General features: G+C 39.0%; 1 protein-coding gene across 13 annotated transcripts in view; it reads right to left on the bottom strand.

Annotated features, from left to right (window-relative positions):
- Positions 1–27608, bottom strand: part of NUMB (NUMB endocytic adaptor protein) — a 115579-nt gene that overhangs the window by 38047 nt on the left and 49924 nt on the right. For 6 of the 13 annotated variants that reach the window (XM_036432021.2, XM_036432086.2, XM_036432068.2 and 3 more), the window contains 3 exons: positions 24033–24117; positions 6429–6569; positions 1028–1102 (listed from right to left, as the gene is read on the bottom strand). In XM_036432021.2, the coding sequence (XP_036287914.1) occupies positions 1028–1102; positions 6429–6554 (201 nt within the window). In that variant the 5' untranslated portion in view covers positions 6555–6569; positions 24033–24117. Of the gene's footprint in view, positions 1–1027; positions 1109–6428; positions 6570–7878; positions 7903–24032; positions 24118–27608 lie in introns of those variants that run through there. The other 7 variants (XM_036432042.2, XM_036432094.2, XM_036432077.2 and 4 more) reach the window with 4 other exon arrangements.

Here is a 27608-nt window from a genome sequence, read left to right as displayed (position 1 = left end):
TATATTCAGGTGGACATAGAAAGTCTATAAATTATAGTTTCATGTACCATAACACATGGATATAAGTCTCTTTAACATTATGATAATAGGAGAGCACAGAAAGTCTAGGAAGGGCTTCAATCATTTAAGAATTTAAATGACCAAAATCTAAGTCTAAGGTAAAGGGTATGTAAACATACCCTTTGCCTCCTGCATGGGCCTGTGGTAATCTGAGGTAAAGGTATGTGTATAGTATATATTGTATCTACATTGATTTTTTTATTTTAGTTCTTTGCATAGTATAATCAGTTATTTTTCTCTTCCTTTCCCTTCTACAACAGATTCAGGCATTTCTTCCAAGATATAATTCATTTCTCTGAATAGTTGCTCCCTTGATTTTATATCTTTTATATTGAGGAATTATAAAAATAAAAAAAAGGTCCTATAGAATGTATCAAACAGCAGAAAAGTTTTGATTATTAAGTAAACTGAAAAAAAGCACTCATTAGTAGCCAAACTCAAAGCAGCCCACTATACCAGCAAATCCAAAGCAACAAGTATTTAATGCTATATGGGGCAAAGGCATGCTTAAAGCTTTAAGAGCAAGGGGTGAGGGTGGAGGAGGCCAAACACTGGAGAGAAGGAGGTTGTGAAGAGGGCTGTCAGAGTTTATGAAACATTCTTCAAATCTATCCAAAATATGAAATAAACACTTTAATCTGAACCTTTATTAACTCTGATCCCATTTTCTCCTTTTATTAAATATACAGGCAGATGCCTACGATGTGTTCTATGGCATAACTGGAGAGAAAACATTATTTATCAAATATGCTGAAGTTTGTGCAAGAAGCAGAGTGATATGTTTGAGGGGTATACAAAAGGAAATTTGGGAGTAGCAGTCCAATTAATAAGTCCTCCTAACACAGATATCCTCATCTTCTATTTTTTCCTAAAAAGCCGATCATGGGTCACTAAAATTTATGAGCAAAATATTTTAAGAGAATATTTACAGCATATGGACCAATACTGGCAACCATCAAATACATACAGCTTTCAATCTTTTTACAGCATCTTCACAGATGTGCATTCCTCTTGATTCATCAACTTCTACATGGCCAAGGTACTGTAAATAGAAGAAAAAAGTTAGGGCTTTTGCTATGTTTACTGAGTAGTTCCCTGCCCCTTAATTCCAAATTAAGTATCAAAAGAAACTGGAAACTGTCATTCTGGGAAGCATTTTTCTCTGCAGCATTTGTGATCTTACTTCTGGCATGCAGTCGGTTTGCTTCAAATAAACTTATAAAAAATTCTCTACATGTTTGGATAGTCTCTACATTGACACAGTAAATATGCATTATATATAGTTCTAAGATGAAAGCGTATACTCTCTTTAAGGCAAATCTGAATCATATAAAATCCAAGAAGACATACAATCAAGTCCTGCATAGCGACCTTTTAGTAGACAACCGCATATACAACAGTGCTTAAATAAGATTAAAACGGAGCTGAAGAATTCCTATTGCCAAGTGACATCTAGCTGTCTTAACATCCTAACGCAACACATTACACAAATACCACTGTGTTATAACTGCCTCCAGAATTCAGGGCAGGAATAGACTGTATGGGTTTGCAGCCTGGCAGCTGTAGGGGAACACATTTTTGTCACCCCAGAATATCTCTCTGGCATAAGGATTATTTTAGGCTGGCAATTTTAAGAAACAGCATTCCATGAAGAAGCTCTGAAATCCAAGTAAAAGTTATTCTTTGGAGGAGACCTCTACCTTTGTAAGGGAACTCTCCATTTTGAAGGGTGTCTCCCTGCTACCCCCAGAAGAGAAGAATAAACTTATCTCTAGAAACTCTTATTAATTCTGAAGACAAAAGATTTAAATCTGCTAACAACCTTACCCATTTATAGTGTTTTTTCCCCTCCCTTAATCGACACGCCCACCTGCAACATCTTTGTTTTCAGCTGAAGATGGTATTTAAGTAGTGTTAGCTTTAACAATTTTGGCTCAATAAGAGATAGCATGAGCTTTAAGACAGATTCCACATTTAGTCATCTTTGTTTATCTCTTTTTTACTATTAAATTGGAAAAAAATAATTTAATATTACAGGCTGTTAAAAATGTGAAGTTTGTGAGGCACGATAGTAAAAAGTTAGGACAATTCTTTGGCAAGTGGAATAGAGAAAGCAAGACAATGGCTGAACAAACTGGCTGAGCAATTTACAGCAGATACAGGTCACCAGGGTGGAAAGCCCCAGGTGCCTAGCCACAGGCAGAACTGGTGCTGGATCTTCCCCCCAGGGTGGCCTTTTCTTCCATAGCTGGTCATTCGGTCCAAACCCTCCTGACCTTTCCTCCCTGGAGATATCTAAGCCTCAGTTATATTTTCAGCTCCAGGCCAAGAAAAGCAGCAAAACCAGGCAGGTGACTCCAAGACCAGTAATGACTCCATGCCCTGGCACTGACCAATCAGTGGAGACCACAACCCTAAGAGGGCACACCTGGAAAGTGATGAATATTCTATTGAGATCTCACCTAAACTCCCAGCCTTTAAAACCCTGAAGACAAAGGTCCCAGCACACTTCTCCTTAGGCCACGCCTTTCCCTTTCTCCTCCTGGAGCTGTCCGGGCTAATCCTCTGACCGTTTCCAAGGTCCCTTTTTGCTGACTCTCCAGCGAGCTGACAGCAGCCCGCCTGGGCTAACTTCTTTCCCCTGAAAGCCAAAGCAGCCCCGCCTAGTCTTCTGTCCTAAGCCCTTCCTTGTTTCACTGTCCTCAGCTTTAATAACTGTACTTTCACAATCACCTGGATTTGTGTTGTGACATCTTTCCTGTACAAAGTTAAGAACCCACACACTACCAGTCTGCACAAGGCAACCCGCTCTGGGCTTGGGCCCTGTCCAGTAAGATTTGGTTCTGTCAACTAGTTCTAGATGGTTAGATTGGACTCACACCCAGAAAGAATAGAGTACTTTGTCACTGAATACTACTGTTTCATCAGTCAGATGCTACAGTGACAGGCATATTACACTCAAATTCTGGAAAGCTGTATTTTTTTGTTTATAAGTTAGTGATGAATGAACTTTTAAATTAACTCTGGTTGAATTAAGCTTTCAAAAGTATTTCTTCATGTTCAGTTGACATGTTGCTTTTTTCAAAGCCCAATAGTATATTCTTAATTTCTTGGTCCAAGGAAAAAAGAAAATTAAGTACTGGGAAAGAATATAACCTCAGCAACTGAGCAGTCTGCATCACTGTTCTGACATTTTAAGAAATTCTGATATCTCATTCTTGGCATATATACTGTCTATTTTTTTTTAATTTTTAATTTTTTAATTAATCCTCACCTGAGGATATTTTCCCATTGTTTTTTAGAGAGTGGAAGGAGGGGAGAAGAAAGAGAAACTATGATAAGAGACACATCAATCGGTTGCTTCCCACATGTGTCCCGCCAGGGATCAAACCTACAATCTAGGTATGTGTCCTTGACCAGCAATTGAACCCATCGATCGCAGCTGTGCAGGCCAATGCTCCAACCAACTGAACAACACTGGCCAGGGCTAATTTGTTATTATTATTTTTAATATATTTTTTAATTGATATCAGAGAGGAAGGGAGAGGGAGAGGTAGAAACATCAATGAGCCCTAACCGGCTTGGCTCAGTGGAGAGAGCTTCGGCCTGCAGACTAAAGGATCTCTGGTGCGGTTCTGGTCAGGGCACATGCCCAGGCTGCGGCTCGATCCCCAGTTGGGGGCTTGGAGGAGGCAGTCGATCAATGATTCTGTCCCATCATTGGTGTTTCTCTCTCCCCATTCCTCTCTGAAACCAATAGAAGAATATATATATATAAAAAAAACCACCCCAAAACCCACAAACATCGATGAGAATCATTGATTGGCTGCATTCTACACAACCCCTACTGGGGATTGAGCCCACAGCCCAGGCATGTGCCCATCAGCTTCCAAATTCCTTCTTAACTTCTGGTAACTGGAGATATCTGTATTGAATGGCTGCTGTATTTTAAGAGAAAAACTTAGTTTGAAAATGTATTCAGCATTTCTAGATATTTATATTGGTAGTATTTCTATGTTAGGTTATTCTACATTCTGCCAGAATCAGAAGACCCATAATATTTTCTAACTAAACTAAGTGGTTTTTCTATCTATTGATTTTAGTATATCTTATAAGTAGCCTAAAACCCTGCAATTTCCTATCCTTTGAAACATTTTTTGGTTGATTCTCTTCGGTTTTTCATATAGATATCATCTGCAGAAACAATTGCAACAAAAAATGTAATGATTTCCCACATTTACAGTTTTTATTTATTTTCGTATATAAAGATGATTGCCAATTCTAAATGTGTTGAATAAAGCAACCTCCTCTTCATCGTAAATTCAATGTAAATGTTTAATCATTCTGCATGACTCTAGGAGAGTTTTTCAATCACTTAAAGAATCCTATCCTATCTAATAATAGAGTAATATGTAAATTAACCATCACTCCAGGACAAAATGGTGGCTCCCATAGCCACAAGATGGTGGCGCCCAGTCCCCTCAGCTCCGCTGCTGGAGTGTCAGGCCTGTCTGCAGGAGCAGCGAGGCTGGATCTGTCTCTGGAGGGGTTTTTGATCCGCCCCAGGCAGGGCAGTCAGAGCCTGGACGGCAGTTAGCGTGGCAAACAGAGCCTGGACAGCAGGGCTTAGAGGCTTCCTTAGCGCGGAGGCGACAGAAGCACCCCCAGGCCCCGTAAACAGAGCCTGGACAGCAGAGCATGGTGCTTCCTTAGAGCGGCAGCAGCAGGGGAGACCAAGGCCCAGCAGACAGAGCCAGAACAGCAGAGCTTGGGAACTTCCTCAGCGTGGCAGCGAGAGGAGCACTCCCAGGCCCGGCAGTCAGAGCCCAGACAGTAGGGCATGGAGGCTTCCTTAGCACAGAGGCGGCGGGAACACCCCCAGGCCCAGCAGACAGAGCCAGGACAGCAGGCCTTGGGGGCTTCCTTAGCATGGCAGTGTGGGGAAGTCCCCAGACATGGCAGACAGAGCCCAGACAGCAGGGCTTGGGGACTTCCTTAGTGTGTCGGTGTCGGCGAAGCCCCCAGGCCTGGCAGACAGAGCACACTGCAGGGCATTGGGGCTTCCTTTGCATGGCACATGGCGAGGCAGGCAGAGTGGAGAGCAGGGCATGGGGGCTTCATCTCCATGGCTGCAGCAAAACCTCCAGGCCCACAGAGAGCAGAGAACCATGGGGAGTGGGCCTAAGCCATTAGTAGGACATCCCCTGAGAGCTCCTAGATTGTAGAGGGTGCAGGTTGGGCTGAGGGCCCCCTGTGCACGCATTTCGTGCACTGGGCCTCTAGTCTATAGTAATCTGTAATAATAAAAGTGTAATATGCAAATCGATCAAATGACCAAACAGCAGAACGACAGTGCAGACGACCACACTATGACAGGCACTGGTGCCAGGTCAGCCAATTCGGGTCTGATACAATTGGTCAGGGAGCTCTGCCACTGCCCCATGATCACCCTGCAGAAGGAGGCCCAGGCCACCCTCTGCATGGCAATTGATGGGGAGAGGGAGGCTCTGCAATAGACTGCCCCACAGAGGGAGGCCCCGGCCACCGGCCAGCGATGCCATGGCGGGTATGCGGGGCCGGCCAGCAATCGCCCTCAGAGAGAGGCCCAGGCCAGCCAAGCAATCACACCCCACTCCTGTGGCCTGCAGAGGGAGGAGACCAGTAGCAGGGGAAGGGGGCACAATGCCGCACAGATGGCAAGCAGTGGCAACAGTGGGGGTAGGGCTAGCTGCCGGCAGCTGGGGGAAGGAAAGCCCCGATAGGTGTGATCACTGGCCAGGCCTAGGGACCCTAATGAGAGGTCCCAAATTGCGAAAGGGCAGGGGATGAGGGACCTCTCCCCCTTAAACCCCCCCCCCCCCCCGTGCACAAATTTCGTACACTGGGCCTCTAGTCTCTCTCTATATATATATAAAAGTCTAAGCAACCAGCCAACTGTTTGACCGACTGACCAGTAGGTATGATGCACACCGACCACCAGGGGGCAGGTGTTCAATGCAGGAGCTGCAGAGCTGTGGTGACTTGGCAGCTGCAGTTCTCGGGTGACACACCCAGAACCAGAGAGGAGGGAGCCTGATTCAAGGCTGCATCACCTGAGAACCACCCTCTCAAATCTGGGGCCCCTTGGGGAATGTTGGAGAGCTGGTTTTGGCCTAATCCCCGCAGGCCAGGCCAAAGGACCCCCCGGTGCATGAATCCGTGCATCAGGCCTCTAGTTTAAATATAAAGAGAAAAATCACCAATTTTAACCTGTTTTATCAAATCTATTACTGAAGCAGAATATGAGATATTAGTTTTGTGAGGGACTTCACATGTAATATACTGCCCATTCTTTCTACACATATATTTATAGAAACGTGATCTTTTACCTTAACTGGGAAGCTACATTTTCCGGTGCGAACCCCTTCTTCATCTGTTTGCCACTGATGTGGGCGACTGGCCTCTGGAATATAAACATCTTTCTTTCTCCTAAAACTTTGCCGTAGTTTGTTCATTTTAATTTTTACAACCTGCAGAGTTAAAGAAATATGAAAAATTATTACTTTCTCATGTATTTACATTTTGGTTTGCAATATTAATGAAAAACTAATGTACCAAAGTAAAGATTTTGGTTTGGGGGGGGAAATGAGCAATTATTATACTTCCTCTAATACTAAGTTCAAACAAATCATTTCACATTTTGAAGACAATTAGAATACTAATCTTGTAAAACAATAATAACCTTTTAGGATTTGTACAGATTTTTTGTTTTTTTTGTTTGTTTGTTTTTTCATTTTTATTTTATTTTTATTTTTTTTCTATTTTTTTAATTAAGGTATTATATTGTACATATCTTTCCATTACCCCCGATTTGCACAGATGTTATCCTGAGACTTTAATTATAATAACTCAATGAGTATATCCCTATTGATCTACCTCTCAAATCCATTCTGACTCCTAAAAATAAAAATTTGTACATGTAGACCAAACTATAAACTGTTAAAAATTTCTGAAAACTTTTATACTTATTAGGAAAAAAATTCAGTCTAAAACATTGAAATTTGAGGACTTTTTTTGGCTTACTATTGAAGACACTAAGCAAAGCAGGGATTACAGTCACCGTTTTATAGAAAGGTGTTTTACAAAAAGGAATAAAATAAGGTTTCTTTTAAATATGTTTAAAGGAAAAGTTCTACTAGGACAAAATTATTCTAAAGAAGAAATTTCTTACAAGCAATATGATATCAGAATGTACTTTCATATCTATAATCATTACAGATATGAACGTAGCCCAAGAGAATCACTCATCAGTTGCCTCCTCGTGCCCCTCTACTGAGATCGAGCATGAGTTAATGAAGTAGCCCAAGTCTCATCATTAACTCTGTAAGTTAAAAAATATTAAACTGTAGTCAGTTTTTTGTTTTGTTATTGAAAGAGGCACTTCTCTACTGCTTTTCTAGGTGCAACAGAAATCACAAAACGGAGAGAAGGAAGACCTAACTGATAATAACAGAACATTCAAGAACCAATGAATAGCCCTAACCGGTTTGGCTCAGTGGATGGAACGTTGGCCTGTGCACTGAAGGGTCCAAGTTCAATTCCGGTCAAGGGCATATGCCTTGGTTGCAGCCACATCCCCAGTGGCAGGTATGCAGGAGGCAGCTGATTAATGTTTCTCTCTCATCGATGTTTCTAATTCTCTATCTCTTTCCTTTTCTCTCTGTAAAAAATCAATAAAAAAAAAATATTTTTTTTTAAAGAAGAAGAAGAAAAAAAGAACCAATGAATAAACATAATGAGTGTCCCTTTACAGAGCAAATCAAAATCTAAAATCAATACCTCCAGCCCTAGCCGGTTTGGCTCAGTGGATAGAGTGTCAGCCTGCAGACTGAAAGGTCCTGGGTTCAATTTCAGTCAAGGACATATCCCCGGGTTGCGGGCTCGATCCCCAGTATGGGGTGTGCAGGAGACAGCCAATCAATGATTCTCTCTCATCATTGATATTTCTACTCTCTCTCCTCCCTTCCTCTCTGAAATCAATAAAAATATTTTTAAAAAATAAAATAAAAAATAAAATCAATAACTCCAATTTTTTATTAAGTTGCACTGCTCATTATTTTAAGCACCTCACAGACTAAAAGAAATCTTAACTTGAGAAAATGAGTGACAAATAAAGGAAACATCCTCTTTGTCAGAAGTGTTAAACAGCAAGAGATTGAACATTGATTCCCATGTGACACCACTGAAAGACTTGAAAATCAAAGTTTGCATTCTGTGGAAAGTCATTTTGTATTTTAAAATACATAATAACACAGGAGAACTATTATCAAATTAGCTATTTTACACAGACAAGTCAATCTTACCACATATCTTCTCAAAAGGTAAAAAGTCTGACAGATAAATAGCAATGTAAAAAATCTCTGGATTTAAAAAAATATATTTATTATTTCTCAATTAAAAACTGACTCACAGAGTACAGGAGTTAGATGTTAAATAATCAAAGGGCTGGACAAAAGGTAGTCTAATTCTCTGTCTTGAAGTAGATCACTCATTTCTAAACTAAGCTAAATGAGAGTCTACTTGAACAGACTCCAAAAAGAATTACATAAGCTTCCTTGATTATACATCCTGTTATACTCTTTCATATCACATTTTAAAAATATACAAAAATACAAGAAAATAAAAAACACACCCATATCCCTTGCTCAAATTGGCACTCTAAGAATCTTGTGACTACATGAATCCTTTCTTCTTAATTTTTTTTCTCTTAGCAAAACAGACTACCCTCCCACCGAGTTAGTCAGGCCAGACACCCAAGAGGCATCACTGCAATCACCCTTTCTCTGACCAGTGACCCCACTGATGTCACTTTCTCAGAATATCTTTAATTGATCCCCCAACCACCACCACATGAGTTCCACTAGCTTTAGACATTTTTGCTTAAATTATTTCAAAAGCCTTTCACTTAATGGTCTTTTTGCTTCCAAGATAAGTCCATTCCACTATGTCCTTCTGACTACTGCCAGAGTGCTTTCTAAAACAAATCTGATCACGCAATTACTCTGCTTAAAATTTCAATTGCTTCACTTCACTTTCAAGCCCAAATTCCTAAGCAGGCCAAACACAGACTTTTCATTTGGTTTCACTCACCAATCTTTTCAGCAGTCCCCATTCACATGCTAAGCTCCAGCCATACTAAAGTACAAGTCTCCAAACAAGGCAGGCCCTCTTTCAGAACTTCCGTATATGTTCCTCCCGTGCCTAGAAAGACCTTCCCCTGTTTGCCTCTGGTATAAGTCTATTCATCATCTTTTAAAGTCAGTTCAGGAGTCTTTAAGGAAGCTAGCATTTTTTTCTGACAAGCCCCTACCTGGCCTGGGTAGGTCCTTCCATTTCATATGATTCCCATAAACACCTTCTGCTTACTTCTATTACTGTATTCACCAAAACTTTTAGCAACTTTCTATTTCCTTAACAGTAGACTATATTTTGTTTGAATAGTACCCCTACATCCTAACACAGTGCCTGTCATATATATGACAAAAAGTAGTTCAATCCTCTGCCTTTAAGTAGATCACTTATTCTGTACTATAAATTTGAAGAAACTAAAAGATAAAATAGACCCCCATCAAATTAGATGGTATTTACTAGGTAGGGTAGATGTAGACATAGAAGACCAGGGAATCTTCAATGTTGGAAGATACTGCAGAGATAATAGCAGGCCAACTTCCCATTGACAAAGAAACCACTTTGACAACTTCCCTTAAAGAAAAATATCTAGCTGAAACCAGTTTGGCTCAGTGGATAGAGCATCGGCCTGCATACTGAAAGGTCTCAGGTTCAATTCCGGTCAAGGGCATGCACCTTGCTTGCAGGCACATTCCCGGTAGGGGTATGCAGGAGGCGGCTGGTCGATGTTTCTCTCTCATCTATGTTTCTAGCTCTCTATCCCTCTCCCTTCCTCTCTGTAAAAAATCAATAAAATATATTTTAAATATAAATATATAAATAAATAAATATATAAATATATATATATCCTATATTCCAATTATGATTTCCCATCATACTTTTAAAAAAAATTCTTTATTGTTTAAAGTATTACCTAAGTCTCCCCTTTCCCCCACTGACCTCTCCCCTGCCGCCCCCACCCTCCAGAACATGCCCTCACCCCACTACTGTCTGTGTCCATTGCTTATGCCCATATGCATGCATATAAGTCCTTTGGTTGATCTCTTACCCCCTTCAACCCCTGCCTTCTCTCATAGGTTAGACTGTCCAATGCTTCTCTGAGTCTGGATCTATTCTGGTTCATCAGTTTGTATTGTTCATTATATTCCACAAATAAGATGATGAGATATTTATCTTTCTCTGACTGGCTTATTTTGCTTAGCATAATGCTCTCCAGTTCCATCAATGCTGTTGCAAATGGTAAGAATTTCTTCTTTTTAACTGCAGCATAGTATCCCATTGTGTAATGTACCACAGTTTTCTAATCCACTCACTTGCTGATGGGCACTTAGACTGTTTCCAAACCTTAGCTATTGTAAATTGTGCTGCTATGAACATAGGGGTACATATATCTTTCTGATTAGTGTTTCTGTTTTCTTTGGATATATTCCTAGATGTGGAATTACTGGGTCAAATGGAAGTTCCATTTCCCCATCATACTTCAAAGTCTTGCTCTTTTACTCAAATTTCTATATGTGAGCACACTGATGTTGCCTCACATACATTTATTTAAAGTTAAATCATCACCTTTTACCTCCCATCCCTTAAGTCCTCTCTCTCTGACCCAACCTGTTTGGGTCAGTAAAAATTGTTTCAATGTTTGCTATGTGCTGCGCCCTACTATTAATGCTGATGGGTAGAGAAATCCATAAGACAACTTAACTTGCCTTCTTGCCTTTAGGTGACTACCTCCCCTCATAAAATGTTGATTTCTGCACAATATAGTATAAGTGACTATAATATTAGCACTATACAGAGTATGTTCTGGAAGCACAGTCTAGGTTCAGGTTACATTTACTCAGCAAGCATGTGAAACTTGCGGCCAGCGGACTGCATGCATGCTGCTGGTGAGTTTGACATGTTTGCTCTAGCGACTATTGACTTAGCTAAGTTTTAAAGGAAGAACAAAAATTAGACACATACATTGGGGAGTGGGAAGGAAAAGATAATTCAGATAGAGAGGCAACACCATCAACAAAAGCACAGATGAAGGAAATCAAACACTAGGCAGCAATGCAAGAAGAGAAGCACAGAAATGAGGTTGAAGGATCAGGTCTTGATTTTTATCCTCTGACAATCAGAAGTCACTAAAACACACCAGTGACACAGTCAGAGTTGCAATAGTTAGATTACTCGGATGTCAGTGTGGAAAACAAATGTGAAGGGGAAAGGGCAGCAGATTATGAGTTGGAAGACTTTTAAAATAGTTGGGGCAAGTTATGACAAACTGAATGAACTAGGGCAGTGGTGGTAGGAGAACAGGGAGATTTTAGGAAAGTTTAGAAAATAAGAGTAGCAGTGAGAATTAAGTAAAATCCCAGGATAAGACTATAAACCAATAATCAGCTTCACTGTTTGCTTGGGGAAATTCTTGTCAACTAATTTATCTGGGCAAACAATGTATACATCAGGGCAAACAGCCTTCCTGACAGGACAATAGATTGCCTCAAGACTCTTTCCTTGTTGTGTCTACTAATTCTAAATACTATGTCCATCCCAAGCAGTTCTCCACTTTGAAGCACCTGCCTTAAACCATGTGAATCCGTATTTAAAGACCCAAGAAATACCCTTTCCTAACTTCTACCTACAAGACTCTGTCAAAGTGGCGTTCTCCCTTGCTGCTGTCAGTTTAATAAATTCAGCTTTGCTTTGGCCAGCAGAATTCTTTGTGGGAAAAGCCAATACAGTAGGTCCTCAGGTTATGTCAGAAATCAGTTCCTACGGGCACAACGTAATGTGATTTTTGCCATAAGTGGGAACCCACCTCTGTAAGTACCTAATTCACTCACATGGAGCACATACACAGCGGTAACATAGTCAAACAGTAAAAAAAAAAAAAAAAAAAAAAAATTAAAAGCAAGGTAATTCCTGACATTTACTTGTGGTAAATACAGTAAATAGTAAAAAACATAAAGCACATATGTACATCCGTCGAAATGGCGAAACTTTTTTTTTTAAAATAAATAAATGGGAGATGGCGATGTAACCACAAAACGACATGCGTCAATTCCCATGTAACCAGAGGACTGTCTGTAGCAGGAATTGATGACTGATTATGAAAGGTGAGGAAGAGGACAAAATCCAAATATGAATTTTAGTTTTAGTCCTCAGCAAACTGAATAGATGAGTTCAGCAAACTGAACTGCTGAATTTGAGTGCTTAATAATAAAACTTCCAGGTGGAGAGAGGTATAAGCTTGAAGTTTAAGAAAGGGTAAGGGCCACCATAGATAGTCATTATAAATAAAACCTTTCTTGTGATGATCTCTTACTACTATTCTCTTCGTTCTTAATAGGAGTTATGATACAGTAAATAGAATTAAGGCAAACACACTAAAAAATAAATAGGTGCAGCCCTAGCTGATTTAGCTCAGTGGATAGAGTGTTGGTCAGCAGACCAGAAGGTCCCGGGTTTGATTCTGGTCAAAAGTACTGGCTCCTTCCTGGTCCAGGTGCATCAGGAGGCAACCAATAAATGTGTTTCTGTCACATTTGGAAAATGTGGAAAAATCAATGGAAAAATATACTCGGGTGAGGATTAAAAAATAATATTTAAAAATCAATAAAAAGATATACCAGGTATAACGGTTAATAATGCAGATTTTAAATAGATGGAGTTACACATATATATTTTTAATTTTTTATTAAATTATCTTTGGAGTTACACATATTTTGATTTATATGCAATTTTATATTATGCTATTTTGTTGTATTGACAATAAGCTTCAAAACTTCATATGTTAAATTTGCTGAAGGTGTTAACATCATAGGTATTTTTATGCTTAAAAATGTTGAATTTTGTGCCAAAAAAAGCATTTGCAGGAAGTTTTAATTCATTACTTTATTTTGAAGAAAAAGTTATCGTATATTTCGGGAAGCTTATAGTGAACATGCTCCATCTCAAGATACTTGTGAACGCTGGTTTACATGCTTTAAAAGTGAGGATTTCTATGTGAAAGACAAAGAATATCCAAGTCAACCAACAAAGTTTGAAGACCAACAATTACAAGCATTATTGGACGAAGCTGTGTGTTAAACTCAAAAAACAACTTTCAGAAAGATTAAACGTTGCTCAGCAAACAATTTCCGATCGTTTATAAGCAATGGAGAAGATTTTAAAGGAAGGAAAATAGGTGCCACATCAACTGAACGAAAGACAAATGGGAAACCAAAAAGTTATCAGTAAAATGCTGCTTCAATGGCACGAAAGAAAATCTTTTTTTCTTTCGTGCTGTTGAAGATGTGTCTCTCTCGTGTTGATATTTCTCCCACCCCCACTTTAACCCTCTCTAAAAAATAAGTGAAAAAAATATCCTAGGGTAAGGATTTTAAAAAATATATAATAAATAAAACAAAAGGATTTAAGTCATACAAAGTTTGAACTCTAACCACAATGAAGTTAAATCAACAAATATGTGGAAACTAAATAATATATTTCAAAATAGCTCATGGGTGAAAATAGAAAACAAAGGGAATTTAGAAGGTATTTTGAACAGAATGAAAACACAATATATCAAAATTTGTGAAATGATACAAATTTATAGCACTAAATTTGCAGCATGAAACCAGTGGTTCTTGGCTAGGGGCAATCGTGGCCATCAGGGGACATTGACAATATCTGGAGACAAACATGGTTGTACCTAAAAGGGATGCAATCGGTATCTAGTGGGTAGCGGTCAAGGATACTACTAAATAGCCTATAATATATAGGACAGCCCCTCACAATAAAAAGTTCTCCAGATCAAAATGTCAATAGTGCCACTATTAAGAAACCCTTCACTAAATGCCTAGAAAAAAAAAAATCTTCCCTAAATCACCGACTTCAGCTACCATCTATAGACACTAAAGGGACAAATTAATGCAAAGTAAGAAGGAAAAAAGGAAATAGTAGATTAGAGCAGAAAGTGTAAAGTAGGAAAACAGAAACATTGAGAAAAGGAAATCAAAAGCTGGTTCTTTGAGAAGATTAATAAAACGGATAAACCTGTATCCAGACTAATCAGGTAAGGAAAAGATAAATGGCCAAATATCAAGAATGAGAGAAGCATCATTATTATTGAGTCTACAAATATTAGAAAGAATAAGGAAATACTATAAACAAGTTTAAAATTCAACAACTCAGATAAAATAGATAAATTCCTTGCAAGGGGGACCTCTGTACTATTATCAACAATAAATGCAATTAAAAAAAAGAGAAGCAATAGATAACCTGAATAGTCCCTAATGAAACTGAATTTATAGTTTAAAATCTTTTTACAAAGACAACTCCCAGGCTAAATAAGTTCAGAAATCATATCAATTCTACAAAAATCTTCCAAAAAAACTGAAGAGGAAGGAATATTTCTCAAATTATTCTTTCAAACTAACATGACCCTGATACCCAAACCAAACAAAGACATTATTTAAAAAGTAAGCTACAGATCAATTATCTCTCGTGAACATACATGCAAAAATTCTAAACACAATTTTAACAAATCAAATCAAACCAAACCAAACAATACATAAAAAGGATAATAAATCATGACCACATGGAGTTTTTCTAAGAAATGCAATTAACATTCAAAAATAAATGTAATTCATCATATTAACAAACTAAAAATATCCCTGTCAATATTATGTTTGCAACTCAATGTAAATTGTGTCTTTCCTTCTTTGACTTCACACACTAAACTGAGATTTTAAAAATTAGGTTAAGATTAAATTAATTATAAGCATAAATTCTCCCCTTCTCTCTTTCTATATATATATCCCATAGAGTTCATATTTAGCCTTGGTTTTTTCATGGATTCTAGTTCTGTACTTCCAATTCCAACTCATATCTTTAAATCAAATTTATCTTTTCTTTTAAGCAAGCTCTTCTTCCAGACTTTCCTATTTCTACATAACACCTTTATATCCATCAAGACTTTCAAATGACAAAAGCAAACTTAAAGATTCATCTCTGACATTTTTCCATAATTCATCCATACCCAGTCAACAACTGGTGCTACTGGATGGGAGTATCAATATCTCTGGCATTCATGCAGCGTTGGTGGTATAGTGGTGAGCACAGCTGCCTTCCAATATCTCTGGCATTCAACTACCACTTTCTGTTCCTAATTGCCTTGGTAGAAAAAATCAATTCATCCATCTTCTGCAACAACCCTAGACTCTAAGCCCTGTTTCCTCTAATCTTCCTACATAGTTATGCCAGATTAATATTCCTAAAATTCATCGTCCATTGTGTTCCAAATCTGTTGAAAATCCTAAAGTGTAATTTGTGATTCTGGCATTAGGGAGCTTCTATAGCTTAAACCTTTTTCCAGCCTCTTCTACCAATACTTCCCCAAATAATCCTGTGAAAATCAGGCCTTTGAAATATGCTGTGGCTTTTCCACTTCTCTTTCTTCAGTGTATTTTCTACTTGTAATAGTTCACTTTCCTCCTCTTTCAACTAAGATACCATATTTTGGTATCACAATTAAGCTGATTTTGAAGTAATTTTTATCACAGAAGTAACAGATGTTACTTGTAAAGAACAGGAGAAACAGAAAAGTCCAAATAACTTGTAATCCCACTAAACAGAAATAGCCTTCAGAATTGTGTGTGTGTGTGTGTGTGTGTGTTTGTCTTTTTCTATGTATATATGCTTTATCTTTTCCTTTTTTATAAAAAAAAAGGGAACATATATCTTTCTCTCAGCTAGGCAAAATTGAAAGCCTTTCTATTCTTTTCAGAGCAGCATGTTTCAGAGAAATAAGGATTTTTATACTGTTGTTATGATCAAAACTTCATATTTAAAAATGAAGGAAAAAAGGTTTACATATCTTTGAAGACAAGATTTATATTTTACTCAGCACGTAGTATTGGCATTTGCTTACATTAATTATTTTAAATTACATATAAAAGATCGCAAATATTTTAATTAAAATTTTTCAACAAGTACTTATTGTCTATGATGCTTTGCAACAGTAAATAATACAAAACAAAACCCATACCTCTATGAAGGAGACAGAAAATAAGTAGGCAAATTATTTATAGTAGTAGTGGTATGCCGGGTGATAACATCCAACTGTTAAATTTTCAACATGTTTGCAAACTGGATGTTAAACACAGCTTTTAACTCGTTTGGCTCAGTGGATAAAGCATCAGCCTGTGGACTGAAGGGTTCTGTGTTCAATTTGGTAAAGGGCACATGCTCAGGTTGTGTTCTCAATCTCCAGTAGCAGGGGTGCAGGAGGCAGCCATTCAATGATTCTCTCTCATCACTGATGTTTCTCTCTCCTCTCTCTCTCTCTCTCTCTCTCTCTCTCTCTCTCTCTCTCTCTCTCTCTCCTCCCTTCCTCTCTGAAATCAATAAAAATATATTTTTAAAAAGCAACTTAAATTATATAAACTTCTGTTATTCTAAAACAAAATTAATAAACACTAAAAACTATCACTTCCTATTTTACTACTAGAGGCCCGGTGCATGAAATTCATGGGGAGGTGGGGGTGTTTCCCTCAGCCCAGCCTGCATCCTCTCCAACCTGTGAGAAGGACCATCCCTCTCACAATCCAGGATTGCTGGCTCCCAACTGCTCACCTGCATGATTGCCTCTAACCACTTTGCCTGCCAGCCTAATCACCCCCTAACCCACATGTGTCAAACACAAGGCCCTCGGGCCAAATCCGTCCCGCCAGGCCTTGCAATGTGGCCCGCACCGCGCTGTCATCACTGCACTCCGCTGCGTTTCCATCACAATGACAGTTTATGACTGTTCAGTAAACCATTCGGCCCGCGATTTAGGCTGGATTTTAGATTTTGGCCCCTTCTCTGATTGAGTTCGACACCCCTACCCTAACCATTCCTCTGCCAGCCTGATCAATGCCTAACTACTCCCCTGCCAGTCTGCTTGCCCCTAACTGCCCTCCCCTGCTAACCCAGTAACCCCAAACTGCCCTCCCTTGACAGCCTAATCACCCCTAACTTCTGTCCCCTGCCAGCCTGGTCGCCTCCAACTGCCTTCCCCTGGTGGGCTAGTCCCCGCCAACTGCCCTCCCCTGCCGGCCCGGTCACTCCTAACTGCCCTCCCCTGCAGGCCCAGTCCCCAGCAACTGCCCTCTGCTGTAGGCCTGGTCCACCTCAACTGCCCTTCCCTGAAGGCCTGTCCCCTCACCCCCAACTGCCCTTCCTTACAGGCCTGGTCCCCCCCAACTGCCTTCCCTTGCAGGCCTGGTCTCCCCCAACTGCCCTCCCTTGCAGGCCTGGTCCCCACCAACATTCATTAAAGGCCTTTTTCTCAGTGGTGAAAATGTCAGCCGACAGACAGAGGGTCACAGGTTCAATTCCCACTCAAGGGCACACACTTCAGCTGCAGGTTCAATCCCCGATAGCGGCCGAGGCACATGAGGGAGGCACACAATCGATGTGTGTCTCTCATGTCAATATTTCTCTTCCCCTCCCTTTTACTCTAAAAAAAATAAGTGAAAAAATATCCTAGAGTAAATATTTTAAAAATATATAATTTTTTATATAAAATCATATGTTTTTCACAAAATCATATATTTTTTAAATATATGGCAGGCCTGGTCCCCTCAACTGCCTTCTCTTGCAGGCCTGGTCTCTCCCAACTACCCTCCCCTGCTTGCCTGATTGCCCACAATTGCCCTTCCCTGCTGGCCATCTTGTGGTGGCCATATTTGATCACATGGGTGCGGCCATCTTGTGTGTTGAGAGGTGGTCAATTTGCATGTTACTCTTTTATTAGATAGGATTAACTATGCTCCTGAAATTATTTTATGATTTTTGTATATATATGGTAGAAATACTACATAATGCTGGGCTAGTGTACATCTTTTCACAAAATCATGTTCAGCAATTTCACGTTAAGGCTTGAAATTAGCCATGGTTGAAGTATTTATTTAACGGAACTTGGCAAAACTACCAATCACTGCTTGATTTACTGTTTTGTGATTGTCTAGCTCTAAGAAACTAATGCAGCAAATGTTAATAATGCAGATTAAACTTAAAAGTGTGTGGTGTTAATAAGCATTACATTATGAATAGCACAAAAAATTTGAGGATATGGCCGAAACCGGTTTGGCTCAGTGGTAGAGTGTCGGTCTGGGGACTGAGGGTTCCCGGGTTCAATTCTGGTCAAGGGCATGTACATTGGTTGTGGGCACATCCTCAGTAGGGGGTGTGCAAGAGGCAGCTGGTCGATGTTTCTCTCTCATCGACGTTTCTAGCTCTCTAACCCTCTCTCCTCCTCTCTGTAAAAAATCAATAAAATATATTTTTTTAAAAATTTGAGGATATGTTCTTCCATTATTTGAAAAGTATTATCCAATTCAGCTAAGCAGTCTCTCAGGTAACTGAGAAATGAGTAAAATTCTGACATACATCTTCATTGTTTCACTTTCATCTTACTCATTAATACAAACAAAAATATCAATCATCATTCATGATGGAACTACACTCAGTGAACTAGTTGTGAAACACTGGCACACCACTAACTATATGGTATGTTACAAGATGGTAAATATTATGCAAAAAAAGATGGACAGGGTTAAGATGGGGATTAGAAGTGCTGGAGGCAGGGATAAATTTTTAAATTAAAGTAACATCTGAGCAAAGAATTGAAGGAAGTAAAAAAGTGAGCCATGCAGGTAGGATGAGAATTTCAGAAAAAGTAAAAGAACTACAGCACATACTGATATACATCTTATATAATAAAAAGCTAATATGCAAATCGACTGGACGGCAGAACAACCAGTTGCTATGACACGCACTGACCAGCAAGGAGGCAGATGCTCAATGCAGGAGCTGCACCCTGGTGGTCAGAACACTCCCACAGTGGGAGCGCTGCTCAGCCAGAAGGTCTGAGCTGGGCTCATGGTTGGCAAATGCAGTGGCGGTGGTGGAAGCTTCTCTTATCTCCGTAGCAACGCTAAGGATGTCTGACTGATGGCTTAGGACCACTCCCAATAAGGCTACACCATCAGTATTCCCTGAGGGCTGCTGGGCTGTGAGAGTGTTGCAGGCCGAGCTGATGAACACCATCCCCCAACCCCAAATGCATGAATTTCGTGCACCGGGCCTCTAGTAGTAGATATAAAAGAGCCACCCAAGAAACTTGACCCTGACGATTGCTTCCCTATAAGAAAAGAAACGAGTGAGCCAAAATGGTAAAATTACTCTAATTTTTACAACAGTATTAGTTGGTTCCAAATATAAGAATAGAGAGGCTAAAATATAAAAGTATGAGTACTATTTAAAATATTTGGGGGAAAACAATTAAATTCACAAATTTCCTTAGATTAGCTTGTTAAGACATTCTACTTCTCACAAGGTTAACAGGACTACTCACAGGGTTAAGTCCCAAAGATAGCAATAAAAGCAAAAATCACATAAATTCAAAATTATATTGGGAATACTTTAAATCATCCATAAAGTACAGTATTACACTATCTTGCAACACAGCCAGATAGTTCTTTTTTCAACAGAACACAGCTGAAGTAGCACACTTACGTTTAGGATCTATGCTGTGAGAAAGTTTTCTAACTAGTACTAGAACCACAGGGCACGCTCCAACTATGGGAGGCACAAACAATGTATAGCAGAAAGTTATTGAGAACAGCAAGAGATCTAAATTTAATTAAATTATTTTTAAACTGTGACTTTTATTTTACTATTCTCTGAACAAATATGGTTGAATGTGAATGTATACAACTGCACTGTATTTTTAATCATTATATCCCAGAATTCTATAGGGGAAGTTACACGAAAAAGAATGTATTGACTATCCATCTGCTTAAAAAAAAAAAAAAAATCAACATTACGTTAAATTAGAACATTTTACTACAAGCATAAAGTATTTCATATTTGAATTTTCTCTCTTTGATTTTTAGTATTTCTTATGATATGGAACTTGATCAAGATTTAGAGTGAAGAAAAAATCTTTTTATTTGGTTAAGTTAGTGAAAAAATGTAAGGAATCCTAGACTCTCAGCACAGCCAAAGGATTTAGAGGTAGGTCATCTACTCAGTCCTACTCAACAATAAATTCTAAGAATTTTGGATTAATTTTCCTAACTGGCATAATTTGCCTAACAGGAAACAATTTATAACTTATTAACTTGTACCACTGGCTCAGATGTTTCACTTAGGCACTGAAACAAATGAATAGCAACGAAGTACAACTTCATTAACAACGCTGAAATAAACACAGGACTAATAAAATTCATTTTTAAAGTTCAGTCAGTTTTGTGATAAAAGTTAATTTATAAACAAATTCATGGAAAGGTACATAGAACAAACAGTTGTTTCTCTTTTAAACCTACTTTTCAAAAAAAAATATTCATTAAGTTTCCATATAAACCTGGGTGTCAGTAAATTTAAAATTTGTTTATATTTCAGTTGAACTTTTTTGTTTTTGGTTTTTTTGTTAATCCTCACCTGAGGATGTTTTTCCATTGATTTTTAGGGAGGGTGGAAGGGAGCAGCAAAGACAGAGAGAAACATCAATGTGAGAGAAACACGTCAACTGGTTTGCCCCTGCATGAGCCTCAACCAGGACCTGGGCCAGGGAGGAGCCTGCAACTAAGTTATGTGCCCTTGACCAGAATCGAACCCAGGATCCTTTGGTCCACAGGCTGATGTTCTATCCACTGAGCTAAACCAGCTAGGGCTCAACTTTTTTTTTTTTTTTTTTTAATTAATAAGCAACATATGTTTAGGGTATCTTGAATACTGTGCTACCTTATTTCTGAAAACTGTGTCAACTATGGCATTTTGAATTAGAATATTTTAAGAACAGAGTATTGTAATTTTTCAATAGCTAAAACACTTCGCTTTATCAACTATCAGACCAAAGGTTTAAGATGAACAATAAATTGTCTGAAATATCCAAAAGATTGGTATTTCAGAAGAGAACATTGTCACAATTTGAATGTCGAAGCTCTCCAGCCACATACTCCTCAGGTTTGATTACAATTTAGATCACATGTTCTCATCAGGGTATCATACAACCCAAGGGTTCTTCAGATTCAGCAATGTCCTAAGATTATGTACAAATCTGTATGTACCTGTGTCTGCACTTTCTAAGCCAGACTTCAACTTTCATCAGAATTTAAAAGGATCCTGTAACTATCAAAAATTTAAGAGCCCCTGATTTAAACAGTAGTCTGTGATCCTTAACTATTATCTGACTTTAAGTTTAGGTTTCTTACTACTTTTCATCTTCCCACTCATCTTATCCAAAATATTCTTTCTTTTGTTTTGATATATGGCTTCTTTATTTACTCTTTAAAGATAATAATGGAAAACCAGAGCTTCATAATGTGAGAAAAGAACCTACTTAAAACTGCAGTCAAAGGTGACTTCAAAACCAGATGTGTATATTTTTAAGAAACATTTCCCTAAAAAGCTCTCTCTTCCTAGTATTTTTTCTTTCAGTTACAAAATCAGTTTTATCTTTTAGTTGACCACTTGAGAAAATAATTAACGAGAATTTGCAATTCAGCTATACTTACCTTTACCTCTTAAGACTTAGCTAAAAATACATAATACCTACAGACTGACTTCAAGAATTAAATCTTTATGTACAGAACAAAATAATTTTGCTCTGATATAGCTAGTGAGGACTGATTTAGCAAGGAACTTTTTGATGGAAAAAAGGGCAGAACTGCTAAGAATGCTAGCCTACTTTTTACATTACTTTCTTCCTCTAAGCATCTGTCAAGTGTGGGATGAGAAAAAGGTGCTGGAATCTGGAGAGGCAGACTAGAATAAAAATATAACTGGGTCCAAGAATTTTTTAAAAAAATATATTTTATTGATTTTTTACAGAGAGGAAGGGAGAGAGATAGAGAGCTAGAAACGTCGATGAGAGAGAAACACCGACCAGCCGCCTCTTGCACACCCCCTACCGGGGATGTGCCCGCAACCAACATACATGCCCCTGACCAGAATCGAACCTGTGACCTTTCAGTCCACAGACCGACACTCTACCACTGAGCCAAGCCGGTTTCGGCGTGGGTCCAAGAATTTTAAAAAGAGAGACAGACACACAGAAATGCCACTTAAAAATTTATAGAAATAGAAGGTTAAAAACAGTTCTGCTCCCCTTTACTGACAAATAACTACACAAATTATCTATACACATCTCTCCAATTCTTTAACTCTCTGCTGTCTGACTCCTTCCTCTCCCTCACAGCATTCTCCCTTATACAAGCCATCAACAGAGAAGAGTTATAAAATATATCTTAAATCTCACTGCTCATTGCCACCACCAGAACCATGGTCCAAGACAACTTTGTCTCTTACCTTGACTAGTATATACCATCAACTGAGAATTAATTTCTATTTCCTCCACTGTCTCCCTCTGATCAACTGGTACACAAAGTAGTCAGTGTAATATTTACAAATGTAAAACGGATCATGGCACTACATAACAATGCATCTTCAAATTAAACCACTCTCAGCATCCAGGAAGTCAGTATGGCATAATAATTCATATTGCCCACAAAGTGCTTAAAACGGTGCCAAGCACAACACAAATGCTCAATAAATGTTAGCATTTAAGGGAAAGCCCAGTCTGCCTTTCTTTCTTTGAAGTGCCATTCTCCCCCAAATAACTATGATCTTTTCATTTAACTGCAAGCTCTTTCCCACTCTGTGCCCGCTGTTTTCCTCTCTCTGAAATGCTTTTTTCTCAGACCCTTCAAGAACTTATAAATCTCACTCATATTTCAAGTCTCAACCTAAATGTCATCTCATTGATGAGAGCTCCTTTTACCACTTTCTGTTTAAAACCCACTTTCTGTAATTCTTTATTGTGTTACACTTCTCATTTCTTTCACAGTGGCTTATATTTTACAATTATTTTTTTGTTTCATTGGTTAAACTCCTTCTTGAACATCATCAGATGACTAAGCATCCATCCAAGAAATTCTCCAACTGGCAGGAAGCAATAGGTTCTATGTATCCAAAATGATCTTAATTAACATAGGTATTAACCTCTTTTCACATGAAGCTAAAATATTGGTCACAATATGAATATGTCATAGCCTGTACTGTGATCCATTATACCTAAACCCTTCCCTTAACATGTTAAGCGTCATGTCAGTCACCGGTGACTGAAATGGAAAGGAAGACAAAACTTGGCACTTAATATGTTAATTGTTAATGAAATATAACCCTGTGTCCAACAAAGCATTGTGCTACGTGCTGGAAGAAGAGGACCCAGGGTGAGAAAATAAAAAGTTATTTCCTCCTTTAAGGTCTTGAATTATATTTTCACTGGAAAAAAAAATAACATCTTCATTTAAAGATGCCCCAAATTGCATACACAGAATTAGAAATAATGATCATGTTTTACTAGTTGCTAGCTGATAATACTGGGTTCCAGGCACTATTAAAAGTGCTTTCTACATATTAAATCATTTAATGTTAACAGCAAACCTATCAGATGTATAAGACTGCTATCTTCATTTTACAGATAGGAAAACTGAGGTATAGAAAATTTTGTTAATTTTCCTAATGTCACACAAGTAAGTGGAGAAATTTAGGGACTCATGCCCAAACTCAAATGCAGAGTTTCAGACACTTAATTACTATGTCAATTATTATGTTATACTATATTTAAAATATATAAAATTATTATGGATAAACTCACCAATAAAAATGTATCAGTAAAAGTTAAATAATAATTAAGCAATATTAGTATCAATACAACTTATCATAGGTTGATATTTCACAGTTATTTAAAAGATTCATGATTAAGAGTTTGAAGTTGGACAGACCTGTCTCTGAATCTTGGTTGTGCCCTTTACAAGCTGTGTGACTTTGGACAAGTTTCGTAACTTCACCAAGCCTCAGTTTCCTCATCTGTAAAATGAGAATAATACAAATCTCACAAAATTGTTGTAACATAATTATTGCTACATTATACTAATATGGTAACTAAATAAAATACAGGAAACAAAATTAAAAGAGGAGGTTCTCAAATTTCCCCAGGAAACAGGACTTTATTATAATACTAGTGGCCCGGTGAACAAAATTCATGCACATTAAAAGCAAATTACAGGAAATATTTTAATATTGCTATTTGCCCTTTCTCTATAATAGAAGTGTCAAGAAATGAAAGAAAATTAGTAAAATATATATGAAAATCTTCCTCCTGTCAGAGTTTGGGGCACACCACAGGACCCAGAGTCAAGTTCTCACCCACCCACGCATGCTTTGAAATCTGAGATCTACCGGGCGGGGGGGGCGCAGCCTTAGGTCCCCCGCCAAGTCCCGCTGGGAGGGAGGGTATAGCCTCAGGACCACCAGCCTGGGGTGAAGGGTGTGGCCTGAGTCTCCTGGCCCAGCACCGTGGTGAGGAGTGCGCCCTCAGGTTCCCCATCAAGCCCCACCGGGTGGGGGGGCATGGCCTGAGGTCACCAGGGCCAGCGCTGGGGTGGGGAAGCTCGGCCTCCGGTCTCTCAGCCCGGGGCGAAGGGTGTGGCCTGAGGTCCCCTGACCCAGCACTGGGACAGAGGGCGAACCTTGAGGTCCCCTGTCAGGCTACTCTGGATGAGGGGGGGGGGGGGGGGGGGGGGGGCGGCGGCGGCGGCGGGCGGCAGTCTCAAGTTTCTTGCCCCGGCCTGGCTCCATGCAGCCTCCATGCTGATCACTTGTTATGGGAACCCCGTTTCTGCTCTGGACGCAGACATCTTGTGTTACAGGAACCCCACTTCCACTGTGGGTACAACCATCTTGTTTTATGGGCACCCCCACCTCCACTGTGGGTGCAGCCATCTTGTGTTATGGGAACCTCACCTCTGCTGTGGGTGTAGCCATCTTGTGATGGTGTGATGGTTAATTTGCATATCAACCCTTTATTATACAGGAAGGACTAGAGGCCCAATGCACAAATTTCATGCAAGAGTGGGTTTTCCTTCCCCTGGCTGCTGGCACCGGCTTCCCTCTGGCACCTGGGATCTGGGCTTTGTCCAGAAGGACATCAGGTCTAATTAGTATATTATGTTTTTTTATTATAGATAACAAAGATGACTACTGCAAGTCACTGCAGCAAACTATAAGATCCACACACTAGCCAAAACCAGTTTGGCTCAGTGGATAGAGCGTCGGCCTGCGGACTGAAGGGTCCCAGGTTCGATTCCAGTCAAGGGCATGTACATTGGTTGCAGGCACATCCCCAGTGGGAGATGTGCAAGAGGCAGCTGATTGATGTTTCTCTCTCATCGATGTTTCTAACTCTCTGTCTCCTCTCTGTAAAAAATAAAATATGTATTAAAAAAGAAAATCCACACACTAATGTAGAACCACAATCTCCTCTAATTCATAACAAATAATTCCCCTAGATCTGTGGTCAGCAAACAGCGACTTGCAACATTAATACATTATTAAATTGTTTTTTAAGTGTTTTTCCCTAAGGCAGTGGTCAGCAAACTCATTAGTCAACAGAGCGGCAAACAGCAGCTTGAGAGCCACATGTGACTCGAGAGCCGCAGTTTGCCGAACACTGCCCTAGATAAAAGTCAAATGCTTAGAGCAGTGGTTGGCAAACTCATTAGTTAACAGAGCCAAATATCAACAGTACAACGATTGAAATTTCTTTTGAGAGCCGAAAACCGACTTCTGCGCATGGGTCACAAAGATTCAATCACACTGTACGTGCGTGCCCGCACGTGGTATTTTGTGGAAGAGCCACACTCAAGGGGCCAAAGAGCCGCATGTGGCTTGTGAGCTGCAGAGTTTGCTGACCATTGGCCTAGAGGTAAACTACTGGATCTTGGAATATAAAATATTGTATGTACCTATAGAAAGAGACAAACAGATAAGACATTGTTGTTTGTTCAACAACAACTCCCACAAACCCCATTCCACACATATCCTTTTAAAGACCAACAGTATTCAAGAGGCACAAAACAGGAAAAAGCAATTCCCAGCATTGGTGGAAGCACTTTTTATGAGAGAAAAACAGAAAGAAACAGACATGTCATCCAAATATGGTAGGAATATCATTATCACTGAAGAGTGATTATGTCTCTCATACCTGACATTTTACTAGTCAAAACAACTTAAACAGTCACTAATGCTGTCTTTAGAAACTCAATCCAATAATTTAAAAAGAAATAATCACATTTCTACCAATGCCTGCTTTTATCAGTAATATACCTATTTGTAATAAGATTAGGTGTTTCTTTGAAGGTGATGATTTTAGAAATGTATTATAAAAATCTTTTTTGAAAATGAAAAAATAGAAATATTTTACAAAAAATCCTATAGGATAAATGTTAATTGGCTCATCAATACTATTATCAAGGTGAGTTTTTATTAATATCACCCAGTCCAATAATTGAGAGGCACATAGACTGGTTGCCTCCTGCACACCTCCTAACAGGGGCTAGGGCAGTGTTTTTCAACCTTTTTTGGGCAAAGGCACACTTGTTTCATGAAAAAAATCACGAGGCACACCACCATTAGAAAATGTTAAAAAATTTAACTCTGTGCCTATATTGACTATATATAAAGTAATTCTCTTGAATAGGAATCAAATAAACACAAAGAAAGTATTTTATAATTACTTTATTATGAAATATTAAGTAAACAAAATAGTGAAAAATTATAAAATTCTTGTCTTGTCTGCACCTACGGCACACCAGGCAACATCTCGCGGCACACTAGTGTGCTGAGGAACAGCGGTTGAAAACGCTGGGCTAGGGATCAAATCTGCAACCCAGGTACATGCTCTTGACTGGGAATCAAACCTGAGATCCTTTGGTATGCAGGTCGATATTCTAACCACCGGTCAGGGCCTCACCATTCCTAACTAATGGAATAAGACAAGAAAATAAATAAACCGAAACCGGTTTGGCTCAGGGATAGAGCATCGGCCTGCGGACTCAAAGGTCCCAGGTTCGATTCTGATCAAGGGCATGTGCCTTGGATGCGGGCACACCCCAGTGGGGGGTATGCAAGAGGCAGCTGATGGATGTTTCTCTCTCATCGATGTTTCTAATTCTCTATCCCTCTCTTCCTCTCTGTGAAAAATCAATAAAATATATTTTAAAAAATAAATAAAAATATTTAGATAAATAAATAAAAGATATACAGATTGGGAATTAAGAAATACAACTGTCTTTGTTCACAAATATTATATGGTTTTATATGTAGAAAATCAAAAGAATTACCAAAACAAACAAACAAACAAACAGCTCCTAGAACTAATAAGCAATTATAACAAGGTTGCAGGATATAAGGTTAATATAGAAAAGTCAATTACTTTCCTATACACCAGCAATGAACAAGTGGAACTTGAAATTAAAAACATTTACATTAGCACCTAAGAAATTAAATACTTAGGTATA

Source organism: Pipistrellus kuhlii, unplaced genomic scaffold (assembly GCF_014108245.1).
Source record: "Pipistrellus kuhlii isolate mPipKuh1 unplaced genomic scaffold, mPipKuh1.p scaffold_m20_p_1, whole genome shotgun sequence".
NCBI classification, from domain to species: domain Eukaryota; kingdom Metazoa; phylum Chordata; class Mammalia; order Chiroptera; family Vespertilionidae; genus Pipistrellus; species Pipistrellus kuhlii.
The sequence above is the reverse complement of the archived record's forward strand: the minus strand, read 5'-3'. Positions and strand labels throughout refer to the sequence as shown.